Source organism: Acinonyx jubatus, chromosome E2 (genome assembly GCF_027475565.1).
Source record: "Acinonyx jubatus isolate Ajub_Pintada_27869175 chromosome E2, VMU_Ajub_asm_v1.0, whole genome shotgun sequence".
NCBI classification, from domain to species: Eukaryota; Metazoa; Chordata; class Mammalia; order Carnivora; family Felidae; genus Acinonyx; species Acinonyx jubatus.
Window position 1 is genome coordinate 30,340,327 of NC_069396.1, and position 25,874 is coordinate 30,366,200.

Consider the following 25,874-nt stretch of genomic DNA (forward strand, 5'->3'; position numbering starts at 1 on the left):
AAATATGTCCACTGATAAACTATTAACGTTATTTCATTTCTGCCAAAAAATTAAACCCTGTTAGATCTTGTATAGTGTTTACGTGTTTTGTAGCACATTGCTGAAAAGTAGTATGTAAATTCAAATTTTGAAAAGAAAATTGTACTTTAATTTACATGGGAAGTATACCACTTAGCAGAGCATTTTTTATTTTAAGGGGGGGGCATTTTTATAAAGTAAGCGTAAGTAAAGTAAAAAGGCTCTAGCTTTTTCTGCTCATCTACATTAATTTTCCTGAAATGATTAATTGTACACCTTTTTTTAGAATTTCTACTTTTTGGGTAAGAATTGGAATACTTCTTTCAACTCTTAAAATTCTCAGCTTAACCTCTTTGCAGACCAAACCCAAATGCAAACAGAATAGTTCATCTGTCCAAAGTTTTATTACCATTGTTATTAATTATAATACCACCTGACCCATGCATCCTTATATATGGAGTCTTTTTTCTTCCAAATCAATAAATCAAGGAGGAAATCTTGAGGATGGTTTCCTGAACACTTTTAATAAAGCATTTAGTTCAATTAAATTTAGCTTTTTTGCTTTATCAAACCTGAAATTGTTTATCGAACTGATGAATAGAAATTCTATGCTGTCTATTAGAAAATTGTGATAATGGGAATTAAAGGGAAAATGGGCCCCTTGTGTAGATAGCCATTTGTATTAGGGTTTTCCAGGGAAATAGAACCAATAGAATATATATGTATAAATGTCTACATATAGAAAGATTTATTATAAAGAATTGAGCCACGTGACTGTGGGGACTGAGAAGTCCCAGGATCTGCATTCAGCAAGGCAAAGACCCAGGAAATGCAATGGTGTAGCTCCATTCTGGGTCTGAAGACCGTAAAAGTTGGAGTGCCACTGGTACAAATTCGAGCTGGAGAGCAGGCAGGCAGAGACCCAACAAGAGACAGTGTGTTCCATTATCACATTCAAAGTCAGGAAAAGACCAACGTTGCATGTGAAGGCCAACAGGCAAGAGGAGTTCTCTCTTTTTGTTCTCCTTTTTGTTCTGTTTAGGTCTTCAATTGATTAGAAGAGGCCCCACCCACATTAGAGAGGGCAGTCTGCTTTACTCCATCTTCCACCTCAGATGTTAATCTTATCCAGAAACACTCCAAGGACACACCTAAGACAATGTTTGACCTATGTCTGAATAGCTGGTGGTCCAGTCAAGTTGACAGATAAAATGAACTATCACATCATTTTATGAAGAATGTATTCTCATTACACTGAGCACAGTAAGCGTGCATGTTGGAATCAGACATTTCTTCCTGTACATCTTCCTTAAGAACTGCTTCAGGTAGCACTTTCAGGAAAGTGGCACATGGCTTTCATCAGAAGGAAAGGACGACTTGAATGGTGCTTCTGACCTAAGCACATCCTGCATAACATGTCCCTTAATTATCACAACAATCCTATATTCCTTAGCATCTACTCTGTGTCAGAAAAGAAGCAATCCCTGGCCTCAAAGAAGTCACAGTCTGCAAGGAAACACAGTCACAACGTAAGGTGGTCAGAGCGAGGGGAACGGAATGCACAGGGTGCTGCTATAGGAGCATTCAAGCAAGTACCCAACAGCATGAGGGACCCTCATCAAGGATGACTTCCAGAAGTCAGTGAAGCTTGAGCCAAGTGTTGAAGGTGATGAGGAGTTAGTGAGAGCCATAGAGTGGTCATTTCAGGACAGAGGAATGATAGCATAAAAATTAGAATGTGGAGCATAACTTGTTCTGGAAATTCAGAATGGTTTTAGGATGGACTACATCTATGGCACACCTACAGGGCCCCAGGAGAATATGCTGAAAAGGTAGACATGTCCTCAGCATTGAGGCCTCTCGTGTATCATCCAAGGAGGCTGAAGTCTATCCTAAAGTTCTATGAGCGGCCAATAAGGGCTTTTAAGGGAGGGGGAAGATCACTCACTCATTAAACAGATATTTGGGGAGTATTTGCTGCATTCCAAGTTTTGTTCTAGGCCATGAGAATATAGCAGTGAATAAGAGAAATAATCCTCTTGCTCTTAGGGAGTTTACACTCTTGAATTCAATTTTAAAAGAAGAGAGGCACAGAGACTAATTAAAAAGTAATTAGAGAACCCTACTCTGGTTCTCCCCATTTGATAAGATTTTTTTAACCAATTGCCTCTACCCTCTCATGTCACAGAATTGAGAATTAAAGTAGTATCCTAGATAAGTATCATTTATGCCAATTACACTGTGAATCTGAATTACCTGCTACACTGTATAAGCACTTGAAGATCACCCAGTTTCCTCCTTGCATGTTTCAGAAGCTCTCAGCTCACAGTTATTTCTTAGAAATGTTGATCCTTAACAGGAATCTAACAGATTTCCCAGGACTGAGACATATTACTTGGTTCTTCCTCTTTTCTTTATGTCTGTGATGTATAATTAATCATAGATTACTTCATTTTGTTTCATTTCATTTACAACATTTATGAGCTTCACTTTGTCAGAGTGAAATGCTTGTCCCCTCCTTTTCTTTCCAAAGTGGCATAATTAGTGTTAGCATCTTTTTTAACAGGCTACATAAAGTTTAGTGGCTGGATTAAATCAAGTCATTAACATAATGTGCTACCCAATTTGCCCCTATCGCTCTTCGTTTCCAGGACATCAAAGGGCCACAGAGCACCAGTGTAATTGGGCCTTGCTGGCCTGTCAGATTCCGTCAGCCTGACGACTGATTCTTTTACTAAAAAGCTTCTAGGCATGATAATTAAGTGGGGTGGGGGGAGTCTGAGAAATGTAAAACTTTGGACATTTCTCTATGAATATTTTATTAATTTGAATAATCAGAAGTTAACAGTATCAATTTGATGTATAATACATTGATTAAAAGCCTTGTTTTAGGTCCTTAAAATAGACATCAAAACCAAAAATTTGCATCTGCCATGACACTAAAAAAAAGAATTAACAATCCTCCTTTCAGAGTGTTTCTAGTTTTATCTTTTAAGCAACGCAGCTTTCCATTTTCACTACGAAGTGTATGGCCATCAATTCACAGATTTCTTAAAGTGCGCCCACAGGTAAGAATGGGAAGTCACACTCTGACAGAGCAACGGACTCTTCTGTGCATTGCGTATTTACATCGTTCTCTTTCTCTGTTTCTACTAATGGCAGTTTTGTAAAAACTGCCATATTCAATTGGACGAAATTGCAATTCCACCTGGAAGCCAGGTCCTCTTGAACAGTATGAGCTGGCATTCCCAGGTGACTGCAATAATGATGTTCAGCAAAATATGCTTTGAAGGTTTGAAAGGCAAAATGCATAAAGCAACTCACTACTTTTAGAATTCATGTATTAAAAAGTATTAAATCAGGGGGCACCTGGGTGGCTCATTAGGTTAAGCATCCAACTTCGGCTCAGGTTATGATCTCACTGCTCGTGTGTGTATGTCTCTCTGTCTCAAAATAAACGTTAAAAAAAGTTAAAAATGAATAAAAATAGAAAGTATTAAGTCGGGGCACCTGGGTGGCTTAGTCAGTTAAATGTCTGACTCTTGGTTTCAGCTCAGGTCATGATCTCATGGTTCAGGGGCTCAAGCCCTGAGTCGGACTCTGAGCTGATAGTTTAGAGCCTGCTTGGGATTCTCCCTCTCTCTCCTTCTCTGTCTGCCCTTGACCCGCACACGCACCCGTGCTCAAAATACATGAGTAAACTTTAAAAAACTTATGAAACGATTTCAGAATCAAACGTGATATCCTGTCAATGTGTAAAATAAGCCCCTCCCGCTGTTTTACATACGGACGCTTCAGCTAGAAAGCTTCAGCTAGACGCTTCAGCTAGAAAATATATTTTAGGTGAAACCAGAAATGTTGAATTACTCTGCCGGTAGATTCTTCCGAAACTATTTTTTTTTTTAATTTTTTTTTTCAACGTTTATTTATTTTTGGGACAGAGAGAGACAGAGCATGAACGGGGGAGGGGCAGAGAGAGAGGGAGACACAGAATGTGAAACAGGCTCCAGGCTCTGAGCCATCAGCCCAGAGCCTGACACGGGGCTCAAACTCACAGACTGCGAGATCGTGACCTGGCTGAAGTCGGACGCCTAACCGACTGCACCACCCAGGCGCCCCCAAAACTATTTTTTATGTTTTGCAACTTAATTATCTCTTACTAATATACTATGGACGTCTTTCCATAGTAGTATATTCCATTTCTTTTAACAGATGCATAATACTGCAATGCATAGCCATACCATATTTATTTAAATAAGCCCCTTTTGAAGGACCTTTAGGTGAGGGCATCTAGGTGTCTCAGTTGGTTGAGTGTCCCATGGGGCCTTAGCTTCTTTCAGTTTTTGCTAATGCAAACATTTCTGGTTACAATAACAACGTATAAAAATTCCTGCTTCCTCACATCACACCTTTGCCAAACCAATGGTGAAGAAATTACACCTCACTGAAAATTCCATTACAAAGAAGCCAAGAAAGAGGAATATTTATATACACATACGTACACATTTTTATATGAGCATACAGACACAACATTTAGGTTTATGTAAACCAAGAAAATGTCTAGAAATATATAATCCAAACACCATTAGCAGTGAGTATCTCTGGGACATGGTCAGGGCAGGGGTCTGCAAACTATGGCCAATGTGTCAATCCCAGCCCTCTCTCTACCTGTTTTTGTAAATAAAGTTTCACTGAAACACAGCTACACCCATCATTTACCTATTGTCTATACTGCTTTCACTCTAGAAGAGCAGAGTTGAGTGTTTGCAACAGAGACCATATGGCCTGTGATGCAAAAATTATACAAAACGTAATTGCCAACCCCTTTGGCAAAAAATTGCCGAAAACAAGGAACTTTTATATTTTAGTTTTGGGATTTATATTGTTGGAATTTTTTTTTTAAGTATATTTATTTATTTTGACAAAGAGAGAGAGTGAGCAGGGGAGAGGCAGAGAGAAAGGGAAAAAGAGAATCCCAAGCAGGCCCCCACACCATCAGCACGGAGCCAACATGGGCTCGAACCCACAAACCATGATCATGACCTGAGCCGAAATCAAGAGTCAGGCGTTTAACCTGGTGCCCCTCTTGTTGGATTATGTTTAATGATGAGTATACACTCCTTCTAGAAAGGAAATAATTTGTGAGCTAAGTCTGTACTAAAATGTTAAATAATAACTAGAGAACAGTTTCATATGAATATCATAGAAGCTTTTTTGTAAATATCTTAGAAAGGGACAACAAAAATATACGTTGAATCTTTCTTGGTTTAGAGCAGTGATTCTCAAAATGTGGTCCCCAGACCAGCAGCATCAGCGTCACCTCAGAAACTGTGAGGATGCAAATTCTTGGACCCCACCCCACACCTCATGAATGAGAAATTCAGAGACAGAGGCCCAGCAATCCGTGTGTTATTGAGCCTTTCAGGTCATTCTGGGGCATGCTAAGAGTTTAAGAACAACTTTAGGGAAAAGTGGTACTTCTCACCGTGACTGCACACTCAGATCACCTAGAGAGCATTTTTAAATGCCAGGGCCTGGCTCCATCCGGATCAGCTAAATCCGAATTTTGTTTAAAGCTCCCCGGGTGATACTAATGTGCAGCCAAAATTGAGAACCACTGTACTGTAACATCTGTTTTCAATGATGGTGAAAGTGGAATAGCATATCAAAATCACCTGAAATTGAGGGTAATTTTTAAAATTCTCTCCTTCCTTCACTTTATTGCCATAGTAAGCCACAGTTAATGATGGAAATGTGTCATATCCCTCAGGTGTATTAGGACAGGAAAAAATACTCCAACCATTGCTTTAGAACATGTGGTAACAAGCTTCTGTAATTTGCTGACCATTATAGATGCAGTAATTTTCATGGTGTATAAGGGAGACCATGACAGTAGTCTAAAAATAAGCCCTCTTAACTCTAGCACCATTTTGATCTCCATCACTGAAGTTTTCGGTATTTACATTATTTGTTTAATATGGGTCTTTCACAGAACACATGAGAAAAGATAAGTTACTGCCACTGATGAAAGCTGGGGGTTTTTTTGCTTTTGTTTGTTAAAAACATTATTGTCTTGACAGTTTGAGTTTCTCTTTACTCTTCTTTCTCCCAAAGAGCTTTTAAGAAACCAAATATTTTCAATCAAAACATGTATGAAGAATGGATATGATTCCTAATAAGGGGAAGTTTTAGAGCCTAGTGTGAGTTGAGAGGACTTTTTTTTTTTTAAGTTTATTTTATTTTCAGAGAGAGAGAGAGAGAGAGCACAAGCAGGGGCAGAGAGGGAGAGAGAGAGAAAATCCCAAGTAGACTCCACACTGTCAGTGCAGAGCCCAATGTGGGGCTCAGACTCACAAACCGTGAGATCATGACCTGAGCCGAAACCAAGAGTTGATTGTTTAACTGACTGAGCCCCCCAGGCTCGCCTGGGAGGACATTTTTTTTTTTTGAGATGACTCTGCCCACCCCCAGCCTGAAGAAGGAAGTTGTAAGAATCACTATTAATCAGTGTGCATTCCTACCCTGTTTACCTATGGCTCTGTCAATACCAATGGTGAGCTTTTTTCAGAACTCACCCCAATTAAAATTTTTCTCTTAAAGGGCATAGACATAGATTATAACCTTCCATGTCCATTTTATATCTTATCAGTTTGCTATATAGTACCAAGTTCTACCTACTCCTATAGGTAGGCTTTGTTTATATTTATTTACACACATACACACGTATGTAACACATTTTTATAGTGATAAATGTAATAACCATGTAAATTCATGTAACCATTTGGGGAGTAATTTGAATTTCTCATATCTATCCCTTAGCAATTCTTCTAAGAGAATCATTCACATACACAAGAAAACATAAAGGAATGCAACATTGTTTGTAATAGCAAAAAACTGTGGACACCTGGATTGTTCATCAGTAAAGAAATAAGTGGACAATAGATTATATATGCAATATAAATGGAATTCTGTAGAACGGTTAATATATAGGAATTGGATTTTAATAATAAACGTGAATAAATCTAAAAATATATAGCATTCAGTGAAAAAAAACACAAGTTACAAAATGATTGATAGAGGCTGATACCACTAATATAAAACCTAAAAACAGAACAATACTCTGTGTCGTTTATGGATATATACCTATGTTGTAGAAAATATAAAAGCGTGTTTGGGAGTGATACATACCAACTTAAGAATAGTGGTTACCTATGGGGGGATGAGAAAGGAAAGAAAGGAACTAGGAGGTAGGGGCTTTACCTGTATCTAACTGAAATGTTTCATTTCTTCAACAGTAATAACAAAAAAAGTTTGAAGCAGATACAGCAAAATGGTAACATCTGTTTTAGACGTTGAGTACTTGAATATGCCAAATTATTTTCTATACTTTATAATTTTTAAAGTTACGGAAATGCTTATTCACTGTAGAAATTTAGAATGAAATAAAACTCACATGTAATCTCACCAGAGTTAGAGTTAAATCTAATGGACTAAAACAAGTTGAAAACTTTTATCATAGGCCATCCTCAGTTAAGGGATACGATGTTTCAGGACTGTCAAGTATAATTAGTTTTTAGAAGCCTAACAATTCAACTCCAATGTGACTGCTCTGATGCTTGAAACCAGAGGAAGAATTCAGCATGATCCTCTGAAGTAAAACATAAAAAATTTAAGCATGCCAATAAAAGCTTAAGTAAATACTGTAGAAAAATATGGCCTAAAAAGCGAATTAGCATCAGTCAGGAAGCAATGGTGGAATTGAGCCAAAATCATGAGAACTTTTAACTTTTTTTCTCTGCGAGTAATACAAGCTGTCATCACATTTCTAGATCATTCAATCACACAGTATGGAGTGTCCATCTATACAGGCAAGTAAAAATAAGTTCTTACTTGAGTGACTTCTATTACTTCTGTTCACCACCGTCGACTTTTAAATGCTTTTTTTTTTATATGCTAACGTCAACATCTTGCTAACTAGAGATGTAAATAGGGCACTTGGTGAACAAGACAAAAGTAACATCATACTTAGTAACAAACGTTCACACATACAGAATAGAAGACAGGAAAAGCCTAAAGCCTAAACCGAGTGGCCAACTTACTACATGTGAAGGCTACCAATACCCTACAGAAGTACAATTGTCTTGTTCTAGGGATCCTAAACAGACATTATGATGCATCTGACTGCAAAGACTTGTTTGAATCAGTGTATGGTTATCCCTTGCAAGTCTCCTAGTGGAACTTTTCATTGTTTTATTATGAAAAATCGGAAAAGTTCAAAAAATAGTAACCTCCCATCTCAGTTCCACAATATTGACCTGTCTTTGAAATACTCTTATTTAACTGAAACCTTAAACAGCAAGATTTCTATATATTTTTCAACAGTTAGTAATAACCAACTTACCAAAACACGGGAGACACAATAAATATTTGTTAAAAAAGAAAACCCTAAAAAAAAAAAAAAATGCAGCTACACCTTTTACTGGCAATATACAAAAGATATTCTGAATATATAAAAAATATTCAGCCTCCCTTGACTCCATATTTTTAAGTATTTATTGAGAGCCTACTATGTGCCAGATAGGATGTTAAATAGCAGAAGATTAATAAGACAAGGCTCTGGCCTCCAGGAGCTCACAGTCTACAGAGAAGCAGATAGGCAAAAAAAAAAAAAAAAAAAAATCCATGAAGTATAACGTGACTAGGAAGTGTAGTAAGGACCCAGAGGAGGAACCAGCTCACCCTTGGAGAGTAGAAATGCTATCCTAAAAGGACAGCATGTGTGGCCCAGGACATAAAATAAGTAGAATTTTGTCTGGTGGAGAAGATTTCAGATGCAAAAAACCTGAGCTATATAAACAGCACACCACTGGTCCCAGAAAATGGCTAGAGTGTAAGTTAACAGGGTTTCAAGCAGAAAGGGTGATACCTGATTTGTTTTTAGGGAGAGAATTCAGCCACAGGAAGAGCAGCTGAGACTCCAGACCAGGGATTAGGGGCAGGAGTGCCTCGCCTCTCTTCTAGCCGTGAGAGTAGATCCCTTCGTTTCTGAGCGTGTGCTGCATGCCAACAGCAGTGATGTCATAAGCAGGGTAGCTCGCGTCCCTGAGTCCCTGAGTTTATAGGCTGGTACCATCCATCTGCGTCCAGTTCTGCCGACCAGTTCTCTTTCATGATCCCTTCTCATTTCTCCCTTGTTACTCTGTTAAACTGCATGCTAAAACTAGGCAGCTGTTGAGTGAGTCCTTCCCCCCCCCCCAGATCAGATGAGAACCTAAACAAATTTCTCTAGAGATAAAAATGAAAAGAGAAGCCACATCCTGTTTTGTCTTTTTATCCCCAATAGCTGATACAATGTTGAAACACAAGCTTTCAGTAATCTGATGAATCATTGTGTTCAGGAAGTGGCATGAATAGGGATGGGTGATCTCCAGGATGTGGTGGGTATGAAAAATGAAAATGGCAACCGTGGCTCCGAGGTCTCCTGGCTGTAGGGTGGCCAGGTGGCTGGTGATGTCACCTGAGATGGGAAATATCGGAGGATGAATGAGATCAGGGGAGAGGGTGTGAGTTCATTTTTGACACGAAGTTGTCTGACTGAACCGTCAGTCAGACAGCTGATGTACTTCTTAATCTTCAAAATCCTTATTTACAATCTAGTTGAACTTTTGATTCACGGAGGCAAAAACACAACCAGAATTGTTCCAATGTTGAAAAATAAATTGGCTAGCCCCGGTAGCCAAAAGGTATAATGTTTAGAAAATTCTTTATTCAGACAGAGCATGCTTCCCTGGATATATACTGTTTGGAACTTATCCGTCTTCTAATTTATTTTAAGTTGATTTATGTAGCATAAAAAGAACAAAGATGGGGTGCCTGGCTGGCTCAATCTGTTAAGCATCCAACTCTTGATTTCGGCTCAGGTCACTATCTCACGGTTCAAGGAATCGAGCCACGCATCAGGCTCCGCACTGACAGCATGGAGCCTGCTTGGGACTCTTTCTCTCCCTCCCTCTTTGCCTCTCCCCCACCTGCTGTCTCCTTCTCTCTCTCTCAAAATAAGTAAACATTTTTTAAAAAGACAAAAGGGGCACCTGGGTGGCTCAGTTGGTTGAGTGTCCGACTTCGGCTCAAGTTATTCAAGTTATTTACATCAGGCTCGCTCCTGTCAGCCTCTCAATGCAGGGCCCGCTTCAGATCCTCTGTCCCCCTCTGTCTGCCCCTCCCCCGCTTGCGCTATCCCAAAAATAAATACATATTTAAAAAAAAAAAAAACCAAAGAAATGGTAACTAATAACTTCTATACATAATATTAGAGAATTTAAGGGACATGGGATAGAGGTAATGAGGCTCGAGGGGGAATAACAATAAAAAACTGGACCAGAAAGGAGATGATGCCATGTAAGGAATTTTAAAGCTCTTTTAAATTTATTTGAATATGATGGGTTTTCTTTTGGTTTGTTTGGTATTGATGTTTTTGCTTGTTTCTTTGGCTGTAATCTACTTTCATTTAGAATTCTATTTTTGTATATAGTCTTATTTGATAACCTAAATTTGTCCTTACAGTAATGCAAGTTTTTATATGGGGATTGTACACTTAATATATTATTAATAAAATAACCGGTTAAATAAATTTGATTCCCCTGCTATTTATAAGTTCATTTGTCTCTTCATTGGGTTCTGTGATAAACGACTTTAAATTCTTCTCTGCACAACGTAGAGGTAACCATTTTGCCTCTCGGTGGCTATTTTCCTTTAATTCTTTTGTGCCGAGGCAGGAATATTTTATAAGATGTTTGTTATAACAATTCTGAGTTTTTCAAATTACAAGGCATGTAAAAAGACTTAATTATGCACGGTGCTCCATTTGAACCAGAATTATAAAATGTGTGTGCACATGTGGTATTCTGACAACCACGATGCATTTTAAGGAAAAAATAATATCACTTAAAATATTTTCTTTCCCATGTTAGTCTTCAGCAAGCAGAGAAGGGCTTTTCTGAAGTGAGGTTAGACAATAGAGCCAACTTCATTTTTTATGCACGTGAACGGAGAGGGCTCGAGGTTATTAGTTGAAACCGAGTAACCTTTCCAGGCTTCCATCTCTTTCTTTTCAAATTTGAATATGAAAAGCATATTCAAGTCAAAGACCATCACTTTAATGACATTTGGCAGTCATTTGATTTATTAGGTTTTAGAAAAAATTTTCCTTTAAATATTTCATCATACTATGCTAATCCTAGTAATATTGCCAGCTGCAGCCTCGTACCTGTATTAGTGGAGACAGAATGGTGTGGAATTTTCTCTGTCATCCTAGTAAAATTTCCATGAATCTACTGAATAATAAAATAACCTTATTGAAATATTCAGATTTGGGTTTTTAGTTAAAGTGTCTTAGAATACATAATAAAAGAAAATGTCTTTTGAAAGAATGGGGCAAAATTACTTCATCAAATATTGAGGGGGTTTGACAGCAATAGAAATTGTTCTTTATGGGGATATTTTTACAATAGGATAGTTATGCTTTTCAGTTTGATTAATTATATTATATGCTTTGAAACATCTAAGTAGTCACTATGGTGAATTTACACAACTGATTTATGTTTGACAATGAGTTCCTAAAAAGTTGGCCATATAGACAGGTCCTGGTTTCAGGATTTTCTAGCGTGCTTCTGAATTTAGTAAAGAGGGGTTTAGTAAAAGGGAATGAAGTATAAATTTAAAATTGTAAAAAATTTGACAGTTCTAAGGGAGGAGTTACCTTGGTGTGATCTAATTTTTAAGTGAGAGACTGGTGTTTGTGTTAAGTCATCACTCAAGGAAACATATATGGCTTGTATAATAATGTCTGTGACACCAAAATGTATTAAGTAAGGATTGAAATGAAAATTACACAGTAAAACTGTTATTTGTAATTATTAAATCTGTAAAAATGAGGTAAAAAAAAATAAATCACAAGGAAACCTGTGTTAAATTAGGTAGACAGTTTGTTTCTCTTGTTTGAAAACATTACTTATTGAATGAAATATGTTGTGGCAGAATATATAAGACAATGGACTATAGTTTCTGCTGTAGTTAATACGGATTCATATAGCAACGTATACTAGCATAATCGCTATGAAGTATTCAACAGGCTTTGATCTCTAAATAACTGAAACTTTCTCAGGTACAATAGATTCAATAAAAGCAGTGATAAACATGTACTTCATTACATAGATTGAAACAAGGCCAAGTGATACTTGTCATTCTGAAAGCAATCGGAGATGAAGATCTCATAATCTTCGGCCCTGATAGACTACTAGTGGGGTATTTATAGCCTCAAATGTAAATCAGGAGACTATTGCCATGACACTGTTAACTTCAAACCCTGGGGCATTAGAATCTCATTCTCTCTCTCTCTGTCGTGAATAATCTATCATGTGTAACTACACAGTCGTGTACAATGTGTTCCAAAAAAGAAACCCATTGGCCTTCATGTTTTATTTAAAATTGATAGTGAAAAAGAGTAAATGGGTTTCTGCTCATTTGTTTTATGTTTCTTTGTTGTTTTTTGTTTCTGCTCTTGAAACAGCCATCAGAAAAAATTCGGATTGAGATCATAGCTCTAAGCCTTAATGATTCTCGAGTAACTGCAGATGACACTATCCAACGGCTGTTCGTTGAATGCAGATTCTACAGTCTTCCTGCTGAAGAGACACCTGTGTCACTTCCAAAACCCAAGAGTGGGCAGTGGGTCTACTATAACTATAGCAATGGTATGTATGGTTCATTTATAATACAGACTTTTGTTTTTGTCTTTCGGTGAAGGTAGCTGTAGGAACAAGGACAAAGTATAATTCTCTAATGTTCACACAAAGTCATGGGAGTCTCATCAGAATAGATTAATAAAAGTCAGGTCTGTAACATCAGGATTAAGAATTCAATTTGAAGTAATACTAAAGTTAAGAGAAAACAAAAATGGTAGGAAAACAACCTCTCTGGGTGTTCCCGCTATATCACAGAATCAAAAGAAAAATGTCACACGTGGGTCTACAATTGAATCAAAACGTATAATGTTTCGAGGGGGATAAAAAAAAACTACTATCTTTTTAATCATGATCCAAACAATTCCGTGGTCTAATTTTTTCTACCTTTCTGATCAATGTCCTCACATAGATGTTTTTACAATGTATATATACACATGTCTCCCAGTGTCTATATGTTCAGGATTTTAATTGAGTGACCTAAATTCTTAGAATACGTTTTCATGTTTTAGTCCACACATGCGTTGATAGCTGCAGGCAAGTTGTCTCTTTTAGGGCTTCACCTATCAGCTGGTTGCCATCTAAGTCAGACCCACCTGGTACCCTGTAAATTCTTAGATCAGCCGACTTTAAGATGTTTTAGAGAATCGTATATATCAGTATATAATTAATGAGGAGTAAAAATATCATATCAAGCTGACGTGACCCTATGATAAAACTGCTTATGAAGTTCTAAAGCCCTATATTTAAACAAACCATAAAGATGGAGTGTTGCATTATCTTTAGCAAAAACAGGCCATCTTATGCTAATTGAACACTAATATTTTTACTCCCCAGTTTCATAAATTGTATTTTAATCAACATGTGTAATAATGCTGTTGATCGTATGTATATCAGCTACTGGTCATGCGGTAAAAATACAGATGGCCGTGGTTACTTCTGTGTGTGTGTACGCATGTGCACACACCTATTTTTAGAAATGTGGTCATTGCTTGAGACAGTAACCATGAGCATCCCAAGGTCTGTTCTAGTCTTCCCTGGATCCACAGTTGTTACTAGTTACATGAACTTGGGCAAGCTATTTAAATTTCATGGGATCCTTTTTTCTTATCTATTGAATAAGGCACCCTCTTAGATCTCTTCCAGCTCAAATTCTATAATTCTATAATGACAGATAGGTTGAGAAATCACTTAGGAAGCAAATAATATAGTCAGGACAAGAATCTGATTCCTCCTTCCTTTCATTGACTTGATATAACAGAAACATTTCCAAAAATATTTTCTCAAACTTCCTTAGAGATATTTTACCTGCAAAGTGTCAGAAAAGTAAAACACACCAAATATTATTAGTAATGAGAGAACTGTTTAGACAACTAATTATAATGGAAATACCCCCAAGAAAAGAGACAAACTCTTCTGGCTTTTGTGTTATTCTTCTTAAAGGTCAGCAGTAGAATGTTTGGTTGGACTGACAAAATTGCTTTTTAGACATTGTACATGGAGAAATTTGGCCTGCTGCAGAACAGATTGTTTTTATTTGCTTAAGAAGCAATGCAAATCATTCTGGGGATGCAACCTGTTAACACATCCTCAAGTGTCCTGAATTTTGTATCGTTCCCACATAGTAACCTAGGGCTTTGCCGGGTTTCCGTTGGTTGGTTGGCATTGGTTCAGGTATATTTTTTCCTTTTACTGAAAGATACCCCTACTATCTAATTGGTATTTTAAGAGCTGCTTATGTTTCTAATGAAAAATCAGTCCTCCAAAAGCAACAAGAGAACCAATAATTTATTAGAAATGAACTCAGTAGAAGTGTTTACTGTATCTTTCTTCAGCTTCTCTTCCTACCTATTGAGATTCAACTGTGTAGTATTTGCAAAGTTGATTGAAACAAGTTTTAAGGATATTTAAATCCCTTCGTGGTGGGAGGGGAGAGGACCGTACTTTGTGCTTCCAAGCAAAATAATGCTGTTTGTTTTTTTTTTAATCTACTTTATCTGAAAAACTGTAGTCTTAGGTCATCAGCAAATTCTGAGAAGTCATGAAAATTAACCTTGTAGAAGGCTTTATTTTATTTTCCACTCAATTATGACCTAGTGAAAGTGTTTATTTTTAAATTACTATATTTGCATCATCTTCATTGCAGAATCTCCTTGGATCCTTGGTTAATAAGTAACTATCTCATCTAATTATTGTAATGATTTGCCATTCACTTGCGACTTGAAGTAAAAGGTCAATATAATGCAGCCTTACATCTCCCAAATCATATTAAATGTTAATGAAAGTAATTTTATTTCCAAACTGTTTAATTCAGATGGAAAATCTAAAGGACAATTAGTACATGCTGTCTTCTGTTTGAACGCCATACCAGTTGAGAGGTGGACTGAACCTCACAATGATTTTTACCCTATATAATGGCTTGAATCTTTTCAAAAGGGATTTGTATCCTGAGGCCTAAGTTGGGTACATAAAATGAGAGGTTTAGTCTAGTGATCTGCATGATTATAGCCCAATTCGGTCTTGATTAAGAGGTGTTAATACCAGGTTCACTTACACAAAAAATAGATCTTCTTAGGGTTCCTAATGCTGGCAGGAGCGGGTGGGGAAGCAAGGTTGAATTCACTTGCTAAACATTTGTAGCAAGAAGAAAACATTTGTATTTTGTTGGGCCTGAAAATTTTGCTCAGAGAATGCTGACAAAGCAGGAAAATAGTTTGGAAAAAATAAGATTGATGGTAGGTCTGAAGAATGTTGTCTGGGCTGAATAAAGCCTTCTAGGGAATTGACAGTGGGAAGAAAAAAAGATTAATGAAATCGTCCAAAGTTTTTATGAGACTTCTACAGATCTGGGCCCTTAGTCTGTGAGCATTGAACAGTCTATGTTTTGGAACAATTAAAGTTTAATTCAGAAGATGAAAACGATGCGGACTTTACATTCTGTCACTAATAGGAAGAGAAATTTGGCAACGATGAGGATTAGGGGAATAACACGCCAACACAAAAAGTTTTCTGAGATTCAAGGTTATCAGCCCTTTGTAATTAAGCCATCTGCATTTCTTCTGCCAATGACACTGATAAGAATATAAAGATCTTTCCAACCTGTATAAGTGAGGGATAAGTTTTTAATGGTAGACAATTCAAGATCAGCTTAGATATTTAGACTACTATTTGGAACCTTTTTTGAGACATATGCTTTCAATAAGTTCATGTGAAAATCTAGCAAGTCTTAAACAAATGTGATTTCTAATGAGAATTAAAGGCAAAAATAGCTTAATTTTTAGAGAGTTCTGATATTTTTCGAATCACCAGAATTGCTTTTTATTTTATTTTTTTACTTTATTTTGAGTGAGAGAGAGAGAGAGCACCAGCGGAGGAGTAGAGAAAGGGGGAGAGAGAGAATCCCAAGCAGGCTCCACACTTGGGCACAGAGCCCAACTCAGGGCTCAGACTCACGACCCATGAGATCATGACCTGAGCCAAAATCAAGAGTCAGACGCTTAACCGACTGAGCCACCCAGGCGCCCCAGAATTGCTTTTTAAATTTTTTTTTCAACGTTTATTTATTTTTGGGACAGAGAGAGACAGAGCATGAACAGGGGAGGGGCAGAGAGAGAGGGAGACACAGAATCGGAAACAGGCTCCAGGCTCTGAGCCATCAGCCCAGAGCCTGACGCGGGGCTCTAACTCACGGACCACGAGATCGAGACCTGGCTGAAGTCGGACGCTTAACCGACTGCGCCACCCAGGCGCCCCCCAGAATTGCTTTTTAAAAGACACATTTGAAGTTTTGAAACTGTAGATTTTTTTTTTAACCATCTGGTTCCATAACACCAAATGGATGTCCTTAAGACCATGACCTAGAGGTGGCCACAGTGTTCCGATGTCTCGCGTGTTCAACACAGAAGTGTTCATTGGCAAAGGGATGTTGAGCTGCAGCCATGGTTCTCTGTGTGGGACATCCCAATCAGCAGCAGCAGCAGCTGGGAAGATAAAAATTCTCAGGCCCTAACCCAGACCTGCTGAATTAGAAACTCCGGGTGAGCTCATTAATGTGCATTTTAACCAGCCCTCCAGGGGATGCTGGCATACATTAAAAGGCAAAGAACCTCTGGGCTAGATTAAGACGCCCACCTTCCAGGCCTTGTTTGTGCAAGCAGAAGAGCTGGACTTCGAATTTGGTTCACCTTCAGAGAACTAAGCTTATCGGTAAAGAGCTTGAGTTTTTTCAAAAAGGAATTTTAAAAGCTGTTTACCCCAAGAGAGTGAAGGCCCCTGGCTGGACCAGCTGAACCTAAGCAATATCCTTTCCTGAGAGAGTTCAAGGAGAATGAGATGGCCTCCCGTGATACAGGTACGGAATTCTCTCTCACACTGCAGTCTGTGCTAATGACATGGTTGCAGCTTAAACAGCAGGAAAAGTTTTGACTTCCTATGGAAGAAGGGGACGTTACAGCGTGGAGGTTAAGAAGGCAGACTCTGGAAGCAGACTTTGCTGGGTTCTGCCACTTTCTAACTAGGTGAGCCTGAGCAAATTACTTCACTTCTCTGGGTCTATTTAATCATCTGTCAAATGTGGGACAGCATGGTCCTTAACACATAAGAAAGGTATTGAGTGCAGTACCTAGTACATAAGCATCACTCAACAAATAATGGCTGTCACTATTTTTATCATTGAGAGAATAGGAAATACAGTGTGCTGGCCAACTGGATGGAGCAGAAGCAGGGGTATCCCTGCTATACCATTTTTTCACCAATTTCAATGGTAAAGGTGTTCTGTTTTGTTTTTAAGATGTAGAAATTGCCATGTAGTACAGCAGTTCAACTTCTGGATACCTACCCAAAAGAACTGACAGCAAGGACTCTGACAAATATTTCTGATGAATACATAGCAGAATTATTCCCAATAGTGAAAAGGTGAAAATAACTCAAATGTCCATCAACAGACAAATGGGTAAAGAAAATCTATATATCACAATGCAACATTATTTAGTCTTAAAAAGGAATGAAATTTGGGTAAGTGCCATGGATGAACCTTGAAAAAGATTTATGCTAAGTGAAATAAGCCAGATACCAAAGGACAAATATTGCATGGGTCTACTTGTAAGAGGTACCCAAAACAGACCAGTTCATAGAGACAGAAAGTAGAATAGAGGTTACCAGGGAGTGGGGAGGAGGGAGGTGGCAAGTTACTATTTAACTGGCACAGAGATTCAGTTTGGGATGATGAAAACGTTCTGGAGGTGGATGGTAGTGTGAATGGACTTAATGCCACCGAGCGTATGCTTAACAATGGTTAAAATGATCAATTTTATGTTACGTGTATTGTACTACATTAAAAAAATTTTTTTCGAACTACTGAGATTTATCAGAACTGGCCTAGTTGAATTGAAAGACTAGCTAGATGCTGGAGTCTGAACCCATTCTTTTTTGTTTTTCTTAATCACTGAGATAACCCTTATCTTCAAACAACAGAGACCACTATAGTTAACAAGACTCTGTCATGTATTTGAAAGTTACAAGAGTCGATCTTAAATGTTCTTATCAGAAGTTAAAAAAGAATGTGTGACTCAAGGAGGTAATGGATATTAATCAAACTTACTGTGGAATCATTTCTCAATATATACATATATCATTATGTTATACACAAGATTAGTACAATGTTCAAAGTCCATTATATCTCAATAAAATGGGGGGGGGGGAGGAAATGATCCAAAAAATTATCACCAAAAAACCCCCAAAATTATGTAGACCATTATGGCTTTTAAGTTTTAGAACTCTGAAGTCAAAAAAATATGCTCAACCGTCTCTTGAATTGGTGGTGATTAACAGCAAAACCAAAAAATTCCCATTTGGGGAAAAAAGTTCCCATTTGGCTTGGTGTACTGGTGGCCAAAATGAGGTGCAGTCTCCCAACATTAGTGGTACTTCTCCGTTAGCAAGCCTTTTCAGCACTGGTAAGCAAAGCACTAGACTCACAAAATACTCTGAACCTTTTGTCTTTTTTGATTGCCGTAAATCTCCGTAACCTATATAATTAGTCACATTCACTGATACTGCATTATGCAAACAGCAGTAAACCAAGAGCCACTCTTTGACCTCGGTTCTCACTTCTCTTAAATCCTTAACCCACCCCTACACAGACACTTACGTGTCTCCCACCCTGTGTGCCTCGGTGCCCAGCACGTCAACGGAGCCAAATGACTAAATGAACTGATAGCATCGTAGTTTGAGATTGGACTAAAATTGTCCAGGGAAACATTCTCAGTATGAAATATGTTCTTTCCCAGCGGAGTCTGGCTTTGGAATTGTCATGGTATCTTTCACCCTTTGTGTACTTTTGATCAGGATAGTCTCTAAATTGAGAGCTGGCCACAGGGGAGACTTTACCTCCAAAATGGCATGTGAAAAAGAAATGTCTTCAGAAGCTAAGGCATGGCTGAAAGGCTGCCGAGCTGAGAAAAAATAATCAGGTTGAAAATTGGAGGGTTCGCACTCTGAGATGCCGTTTTCCCAAACTGCAGACGCTTATTTACAGGTTCAAGTGCTCACTGCCTTCTTCCTGGTGGGACTTTAGATCAGCTATCTCCCCTCATATTTCAGCCAAGTAAAGTCTGGCCACATCCCTGCAGGCCAACATGCACCTTTCAAAACCAAAGACAAACTTCCTACCCTAAAAAGCCTCTCTCCCTTCCTCCACATTTCTCTCCCATACCCCCCACCCAAACACCAGTAAACGTCAGCCTATGGATTTCCTCAACCCAATACGCTAGATGCCTCTTTTATTGCATGTTGTGGCAGGAGAGAAGGATTAAATTACCGAGGCTGTCAGAAAGGACAAGCTCTCTGCCATACATTATCATTATCACTCGCTTCTTGGGTGAAAGAAAATGCAGTAAATCCCTCAAATACAAAGCAATAAAGACCGCTGGCTTTTACTGTCATGACTGCCAGTGCCATTAACAGGCAGTGACAGCGATGTGGCACTCTTAGATGTTGCTTGTATCTTTTCTGACAGTGTGCACATAAACCTGCCAGTGACATGACATTAGATCACATGACTATTCGGATTTGACTCTGGTTTCCAGAGCCGCTTTCTTTTCCCAGGCATACAAGTGAGGTGGCATGACTTGTGTCTCGAAAAACAGGTATTTATACAAGTACAGAATGGTACTAATGTGGCATATTCCTGAGTGACTTCCTCCTGTGGATTTTTTTTTTTTTTTTTTTTTGGTATAGTGATCTACGTGGATAAAGAAAACAACCAAGCAAAGAGAGACATCTTAAAAGCTATCCTACTGAAACAAGAGATGCCCAATAGAAGGTACCTTTAGCATTCTAAATTATCTCATGGCTTCTGTAAACATAGACCTCTGTGGCACGGTGTGGCGAAAGAAAATGTATAACGAGGAATCAGAGAACCTGACTTCTCTGATTTCACTCTGTATCCGTGAATGAGTATGTTTCCTCTCGGGGTCTCTTTTCCTCCCGGAAATACAGGAGGCCTGCATACCATACAGAGTAACTGTAAAGATCCCACAGAGCCTGCCGAGCAAAAGACGATACGGCATGTATGCAGGACCCCATTACTGGCCGAGTAGAACTGCAAAAAGCGTAATGTAATTGTAAGGAGGGTACGCTCTGGAGCCAAATGGTTTGAGTTCGTGTTTCATCACCTACTAGCTGTCTGACCTTGGATAAGTATCCTGCGCCGCATGTCTTCTCCATCTGTAAAATGGCGGTAATAATACCATATAGGGTTGTTGTCAGGATTAAATGAGATCATATGAGTGAGATGGCCGGAATAGAACCTGACAACACAGTGGGCAATAAGTGTTCGATGTCCTCAGTGGAAGTGGGAGTAATATCAATATTATTATTTGGAAGAGCTCATCAGCCTTTCAGACGAACTTTACCGTCCTATCATTGTTTAATTCACTTCATGTTATTTTGTTAGTCTTTTTATTTTTGTTTATTATTTTATTTTTTTATTATTTATTTATTTTACTTTATTATTTTATTTGTTATTTTTATTGTTATTATTTATTATTTCATTTATTAATTTTTTATTTATTTTTGCAAATTTGAACAGAAGACTTTGCAATTCCGTTTCGGGAGAGAACTGATACCCTTTTAAGAAGGAAACACCCTGATGTCACTAACTTCCTGCTTTTGCGTGAGCTCCCACGTTGTACAGTTTGAGGAGTTACGTGAGGTGCTGCCCATCAACCCCTCTGCTGGCTCTCCTCCCTTGGTCTGGGTGGGCCCTTTATCTCTCTGTTGTCCTCTTCTCCTTGCCTTTGTGGTCCACAGATGACCCAGCCTCAGAAACGGAGCTCACCCCTGCCCACCTTAGAAAGAGGCTCAAGTTCTCTGTTTTCCTAGAGGGCGTGAAGTGAATGTCAAAGACATTCTATTTTTCAAAAGAGCCTCCAAACTAGCATTTGATCTTCTAAGAAAGGAGACTGGAATTCTTAGTTCTTAGGATGTGATAGCAGCTTTCTCATTAACTCCTTGAAACACACATGCCAATTCTTTGGATCTCAGTTCTGAAGCGGTGCTAAAAAAACAAAACAAAACAAAACAAAAAAACCACCCTGTTAATTAGCCTGGAGCTCCGTTTTTTCCCAGCATGGTTGATAATCATTCTTTACCTATTTACTTTGTCTGCTTGAGCTTCTTGCAGAGCCCCCTCGCAAAGCCCCTCACATACCATCAGTCTCCCAGGGTTATCCCAGGTCCCAAGTGGTTACATAGCACTGACCATGACATCTGCTTCTCTGCAGTCAACAAGCTGGGTCATCACTGACCAGGACTGAGCTCTGTTCCCACAGACAAGCCCTGGGCTGGACTTGCCGATCTTTTCCGTCTCACTTGTCTACCTCTGTGTTCACTTTGTTTCTGGAATGTCAGAACCTATTAGTAGCACCCCTCCGCCGGGGAGAGCAATTGTGTTTCCTCAAAAGTGTGTATTTTTTAAAAGACAGATTCTGCTTTAAATGTAGACCTGCCTTTCCTCAGAAGACCTTCTTGTAACCAAAATAGTATTAAAAATTTTTTAAAGTCCACAATAAATGTAATGACTCCCAATGACCCATACTTGTTTCTCCAAATTCTCTAAATGACCCCTAGAGACACAAACGTTTGTGTCATTTTGAGAAAAACCGAGAGAGGCACTGCAGGTGCAGAGTGATGGCGGGCTGACGGTGGCACAGCAAATTCCCGTAGCTCTGAAGTGTGCACCACTAACCTCCGTGGCAGGAATGGGGCCATGATGGGAGAGAATGGCCAGGCCCACTTTTCTCCCTGACGGTATCCTTTTCTTCAGGAAAAAGGAGGAGTTTGTGTTTACATGTTTCCACAGCCAAAAGACCATTGTTATTCCAGTGAATGTTCCCACCTTTTACAAATACAGGTCACATTACCTCACATTATTTAAAGTATCTGCTGGTTTATAAGAATTCATTTTCTCAAGCAGCAACCCTCTTGGGTTTTGGAGATAGTTTACAAAGCCACAGTCAGAGAAGTTTGGCCAGGGTTTCCTGACACACATAAAATTATGTACATTGATGATGAATTACATACAGCACCTTTGCATCTTGCCCCATGCTATATTTGCATATACAATATATATGCATATATTTGCATACATATTTGCATATACTCCGTCACTTTGAAATGGAACACCTGGGTGACTCAGTCCATTGAGTGTCATACTCATGATTTCAGCTCAGGTCAAGATCCAGGGTTGTGGGATTGAGCCCTGCATTGGACTCCACACATGGATCCTGCTTGAGATTTCTCTCACTCTCTCCCTCTGCCCCTCCGCCCCCCACCCACATGCATATGCTCTGTCTCTTTCTTTCTCTCTCTCTCTCTCTCTCTCTCTCTCTCAAATAAAAATAAATAAATAATATGGAGGTAACACATTAAAGTGGGACTTTAAAAATTATTTATGTGAGGGGCGCCTGGGTGGCTCAGTCGGTTAAGCATCCGACTTCCACTCAGGTCATGATCTCACAGTTCATGAGTTCAAGCCCCACATTGGGCTCTGTGCTGACAGCTTGAAGCCTGCTTAGGATTCTCTCTCTCTGACCCTGCCCCACTCACGCTGTGTCTTTCTCCCTCTCTCTCTCAAAAATAAATATACATTTAAAAAAGAGAGAGAGAGAGAAAGTATTTATTTGAAGTCATAGCTTTGACACGGACTTCAAGTTCTTTTTTGGTTTCATTTCTTCATTTCAGCTGTTCTGTTGAGCAGCTGCGACATGACGTCAGAATTCTAATATGTAACCCTCACAGGTAACCCTTCAGCCCCTCTATCCTGTTTTATACAAAAAGGAATTCTTTCAGAATGAGGACAGAATCAAAAATATTACACGATTTAAGGAGCTTTAGTGCTTTCTGATTTCCTCAATAACAGCAAGTGACATTTGAGGTCTAAATCTTGATGTCCAGCCCAGGGCCCGCCTTCTCCAGTAAGCCTTCTTCAGATGAGCCAGCCTTCAGTAGGATCGTCCATTTTGCAATTCACGTAGTAATTCAAAACCATTTATAATCCCCTGTATAGGTGTCAGGAGCTAAATGCTGGACAAGGTGAAGTCCCTGAACTTAAACAGAGTTTACATCCCACTGAGGAAGGCAGACACCAACAAGTAAACCAATTACATATTACAATAAGCACAAAGAGAAAGTTAAACAAGTTAGAATAGAACGGTGAAGGCAGATCTAAGGAGGTGACAAAAAGCTGGATAGTGAGGGATGAGAGAACCCAGTAAGGTCATGAACAGCCTCAGGAACACCATTCATTCCAGGCAGAGGGAGCTCCAGGCACACAGGAAGACATAGAGGTCTGTGTCTAGGACCCGGCAGAGGGGTTAGCAAGGCAGATTTCGCTGGGAAAGGGAGAGTTTTGCAGGAGGAGAGGGAGGAAGAGGAGGCAGAAGCAGCCCGTGTGTCGCTTCCCGTCTCACCTCCACATGGGTACTTGGCCTCTCCCCCCCGTGTCTGTCCCGGTCCTCAGACTGGGTCCTCTTCGGGACGCGAAACAAGGTGTCCACTCTGTTTTGGCTTAAAGCTGAGACGTAAGATGTCTTCTGTACAGTTTAAACTAAGCCAGACTGTGGCTTTTACATTATCTTAGTGCACCTTCTTTCCTTTTTAAAGCTTGACTTCGCAGTTTCTTAATTTCCTATTTGACATCTCACTTGGCTCTCTGTAGAATTCAAAACAAGAAATACGGAGTGTGGGTTTCTAGCCATTTCTCTGGCATTTAAAAGGGTTCGTTTTTCTTCCTTTTTGTCTCAGAATTCTCTTATATTCAGTGGAGGTAAAGGTCTGCATTTGTAAAGCGATAGAGATATGACCCTTAAATACGAGACAGTACAGGAGGATAACACTTAACAATATTAGTGCGATCTGTACAACCTCTATTTTTCTGTAAGCCTTGTGGATGTACAGTGTGCATCAACTTGTTTGACTGATACAGTCATCGTATGATTTGGCAATTTCAGTTTTCAACAGAAACGAGCCTTCCCCAGGTCTTCTTCTTCTCTTCCATTAGAAATGTAGAAGCTTAAGCAGTCCTACGTAGATTAATAATGATAGTCATAAAAGTGGAAACACTGTGTTTACCATATTCCAGGCACTGTTTACATGCATCATCTCATTTGAGTGCCTGCAAGAGCCCTGAGATAGGCACAACTCTTCCCATTCTACAGATACAAGATCAGAGAGGTTAAGCAATGTGTCCGAGGTCACAAAGTTAATAGTAGGAAAGCAGAAACTGGAACTCAAAACGGGTGCCCTTAACCACTCCATCCTAATCCCTCTATTTTATGCATCATGTAAAGCATTCAGTGTATCCACTTAATGGACCAGCATCTGCACTCTTGACAATTATTGTGTGAATACGTATTGCCTTTGATTTCAACCAAAGGGATTCGTAATCAAAATGTATTGCTGCCTGATAACAGGGACTCCATAAAGGAATTAAACGTTGAATACTTATTTTCAGCAAGTTAGTTAAATACTATCATGTTTACCTATAAGCGTTTGCAAAAGATTTTCTTCGTGCATATTTTTCAAGGCATGATTTCTCGGAGACTTAGAATTTCATCTAAAAATGTTATCTCAGAAACAAGTTTCCTGTCTTGTATCTGATTTGGGATGGATACATTCTGAAAATGGTTAAAATGGTAGTTTACAAGCATCCATGGTTTAAGTTGTGCTGCCAAGACATATCCAAAGAGCACTTAACTGTAAATTCCTGTCATTTGGTCAATCCAAGTGTGTTTGGCCTCAGCACAAGCCACTAATTCAAATCAGTTCCATCAGAACCTTACAATTATGTGTCTAAAAGTAAAATAAAACTTGGATGCTATGACTGTGAACTAAAACATTGCCGAAGTAACACAAACATTTCACGTAGCTCTTGGGCAGAGCTACCACATTTACCTGACGTGACTCAGGATGTTACCCGGCGAGCGCCATGTCTGCGTCTCGCGGAACACATATAGTTGGAGAGACTGCTTAGTAGTCACTCTGAAGGTGTACGTTTCTATAGACAATGTTGCATTTCTTTCGAAAACGGGGCCCTGATCTCCCTGGTCCTTCTCCACTCGATCTTTCTAACTTAAAAATAGATGTGTCGGGGCACCTGGGTGGCGCAGTCAGTTAAGCATCCGACTTCAGCTCAGGTCGTGATCTCACAGTTCGCGGGTTCGAGCCCCGAGTCAGGATCTGTGCTGACAGCTCAGAGCCTGGAGCCTGCTTTGGACTCAGTGTCTCCCTCTCTCTCTCTCTGCCCCTTCCCTGCTCATGCTCTGTCTGTCTGTCTCTCTCTCTCTTTCTCTCAAAAGTAAACATTAAAAAAAAAGTAAAAGTGTCAAAATATGATCAGATAGTGCGTATTAGAGCGAACATCTGGTTCTTCTCTTTACCTAGTAATTTTCTCAGATTCTAGAGTTAAATGTTTTGTTTTGTTGTTTTTTTTTAACGTTTTTATTTATTTTTGAGACAGAGAGAGACAGAGCATGAACGGGGGAGGGGCAGAGAGAGAGGGAGACACAGAATCGGAAACAGGCTCCAGGCTCCGAGCCATCAGCCCAGAGCCCGACG

At 39.1% G+C, this 25,874-nt stretch overlaps 1 protein-coding gene across 3 annotated transcripts in view; it reads left to right on the forward strand.

Moving 5' to 3' along the window:
- RPGRIP1L (RPGRIP1 like) overlaps positions 1-25,874 on the forward strand; it is a 92,645-nt gene that overhangs the window by 62,405 nt on the left and 4,366 nt on the right. For 2 of the 3 annotated variants that reach the window (XM_053211360.1, XM_053211361.1), the window contains exons 23-24: positions 12,587-12,770; positions 19,995-20,079. In XM_053211360.1, coding sequence (XP_053067335.1) covers positions 12,587-12,770; positions 19,995-20,079 — 269 coding nt within the window. The remainder of the gene's footprint in view (positions 1-12,586; positions 12,771-19,994; positions 20,080-25,874) is intronic. The other variant, XR_008293905.1, reaches the window with a different exon arrangement.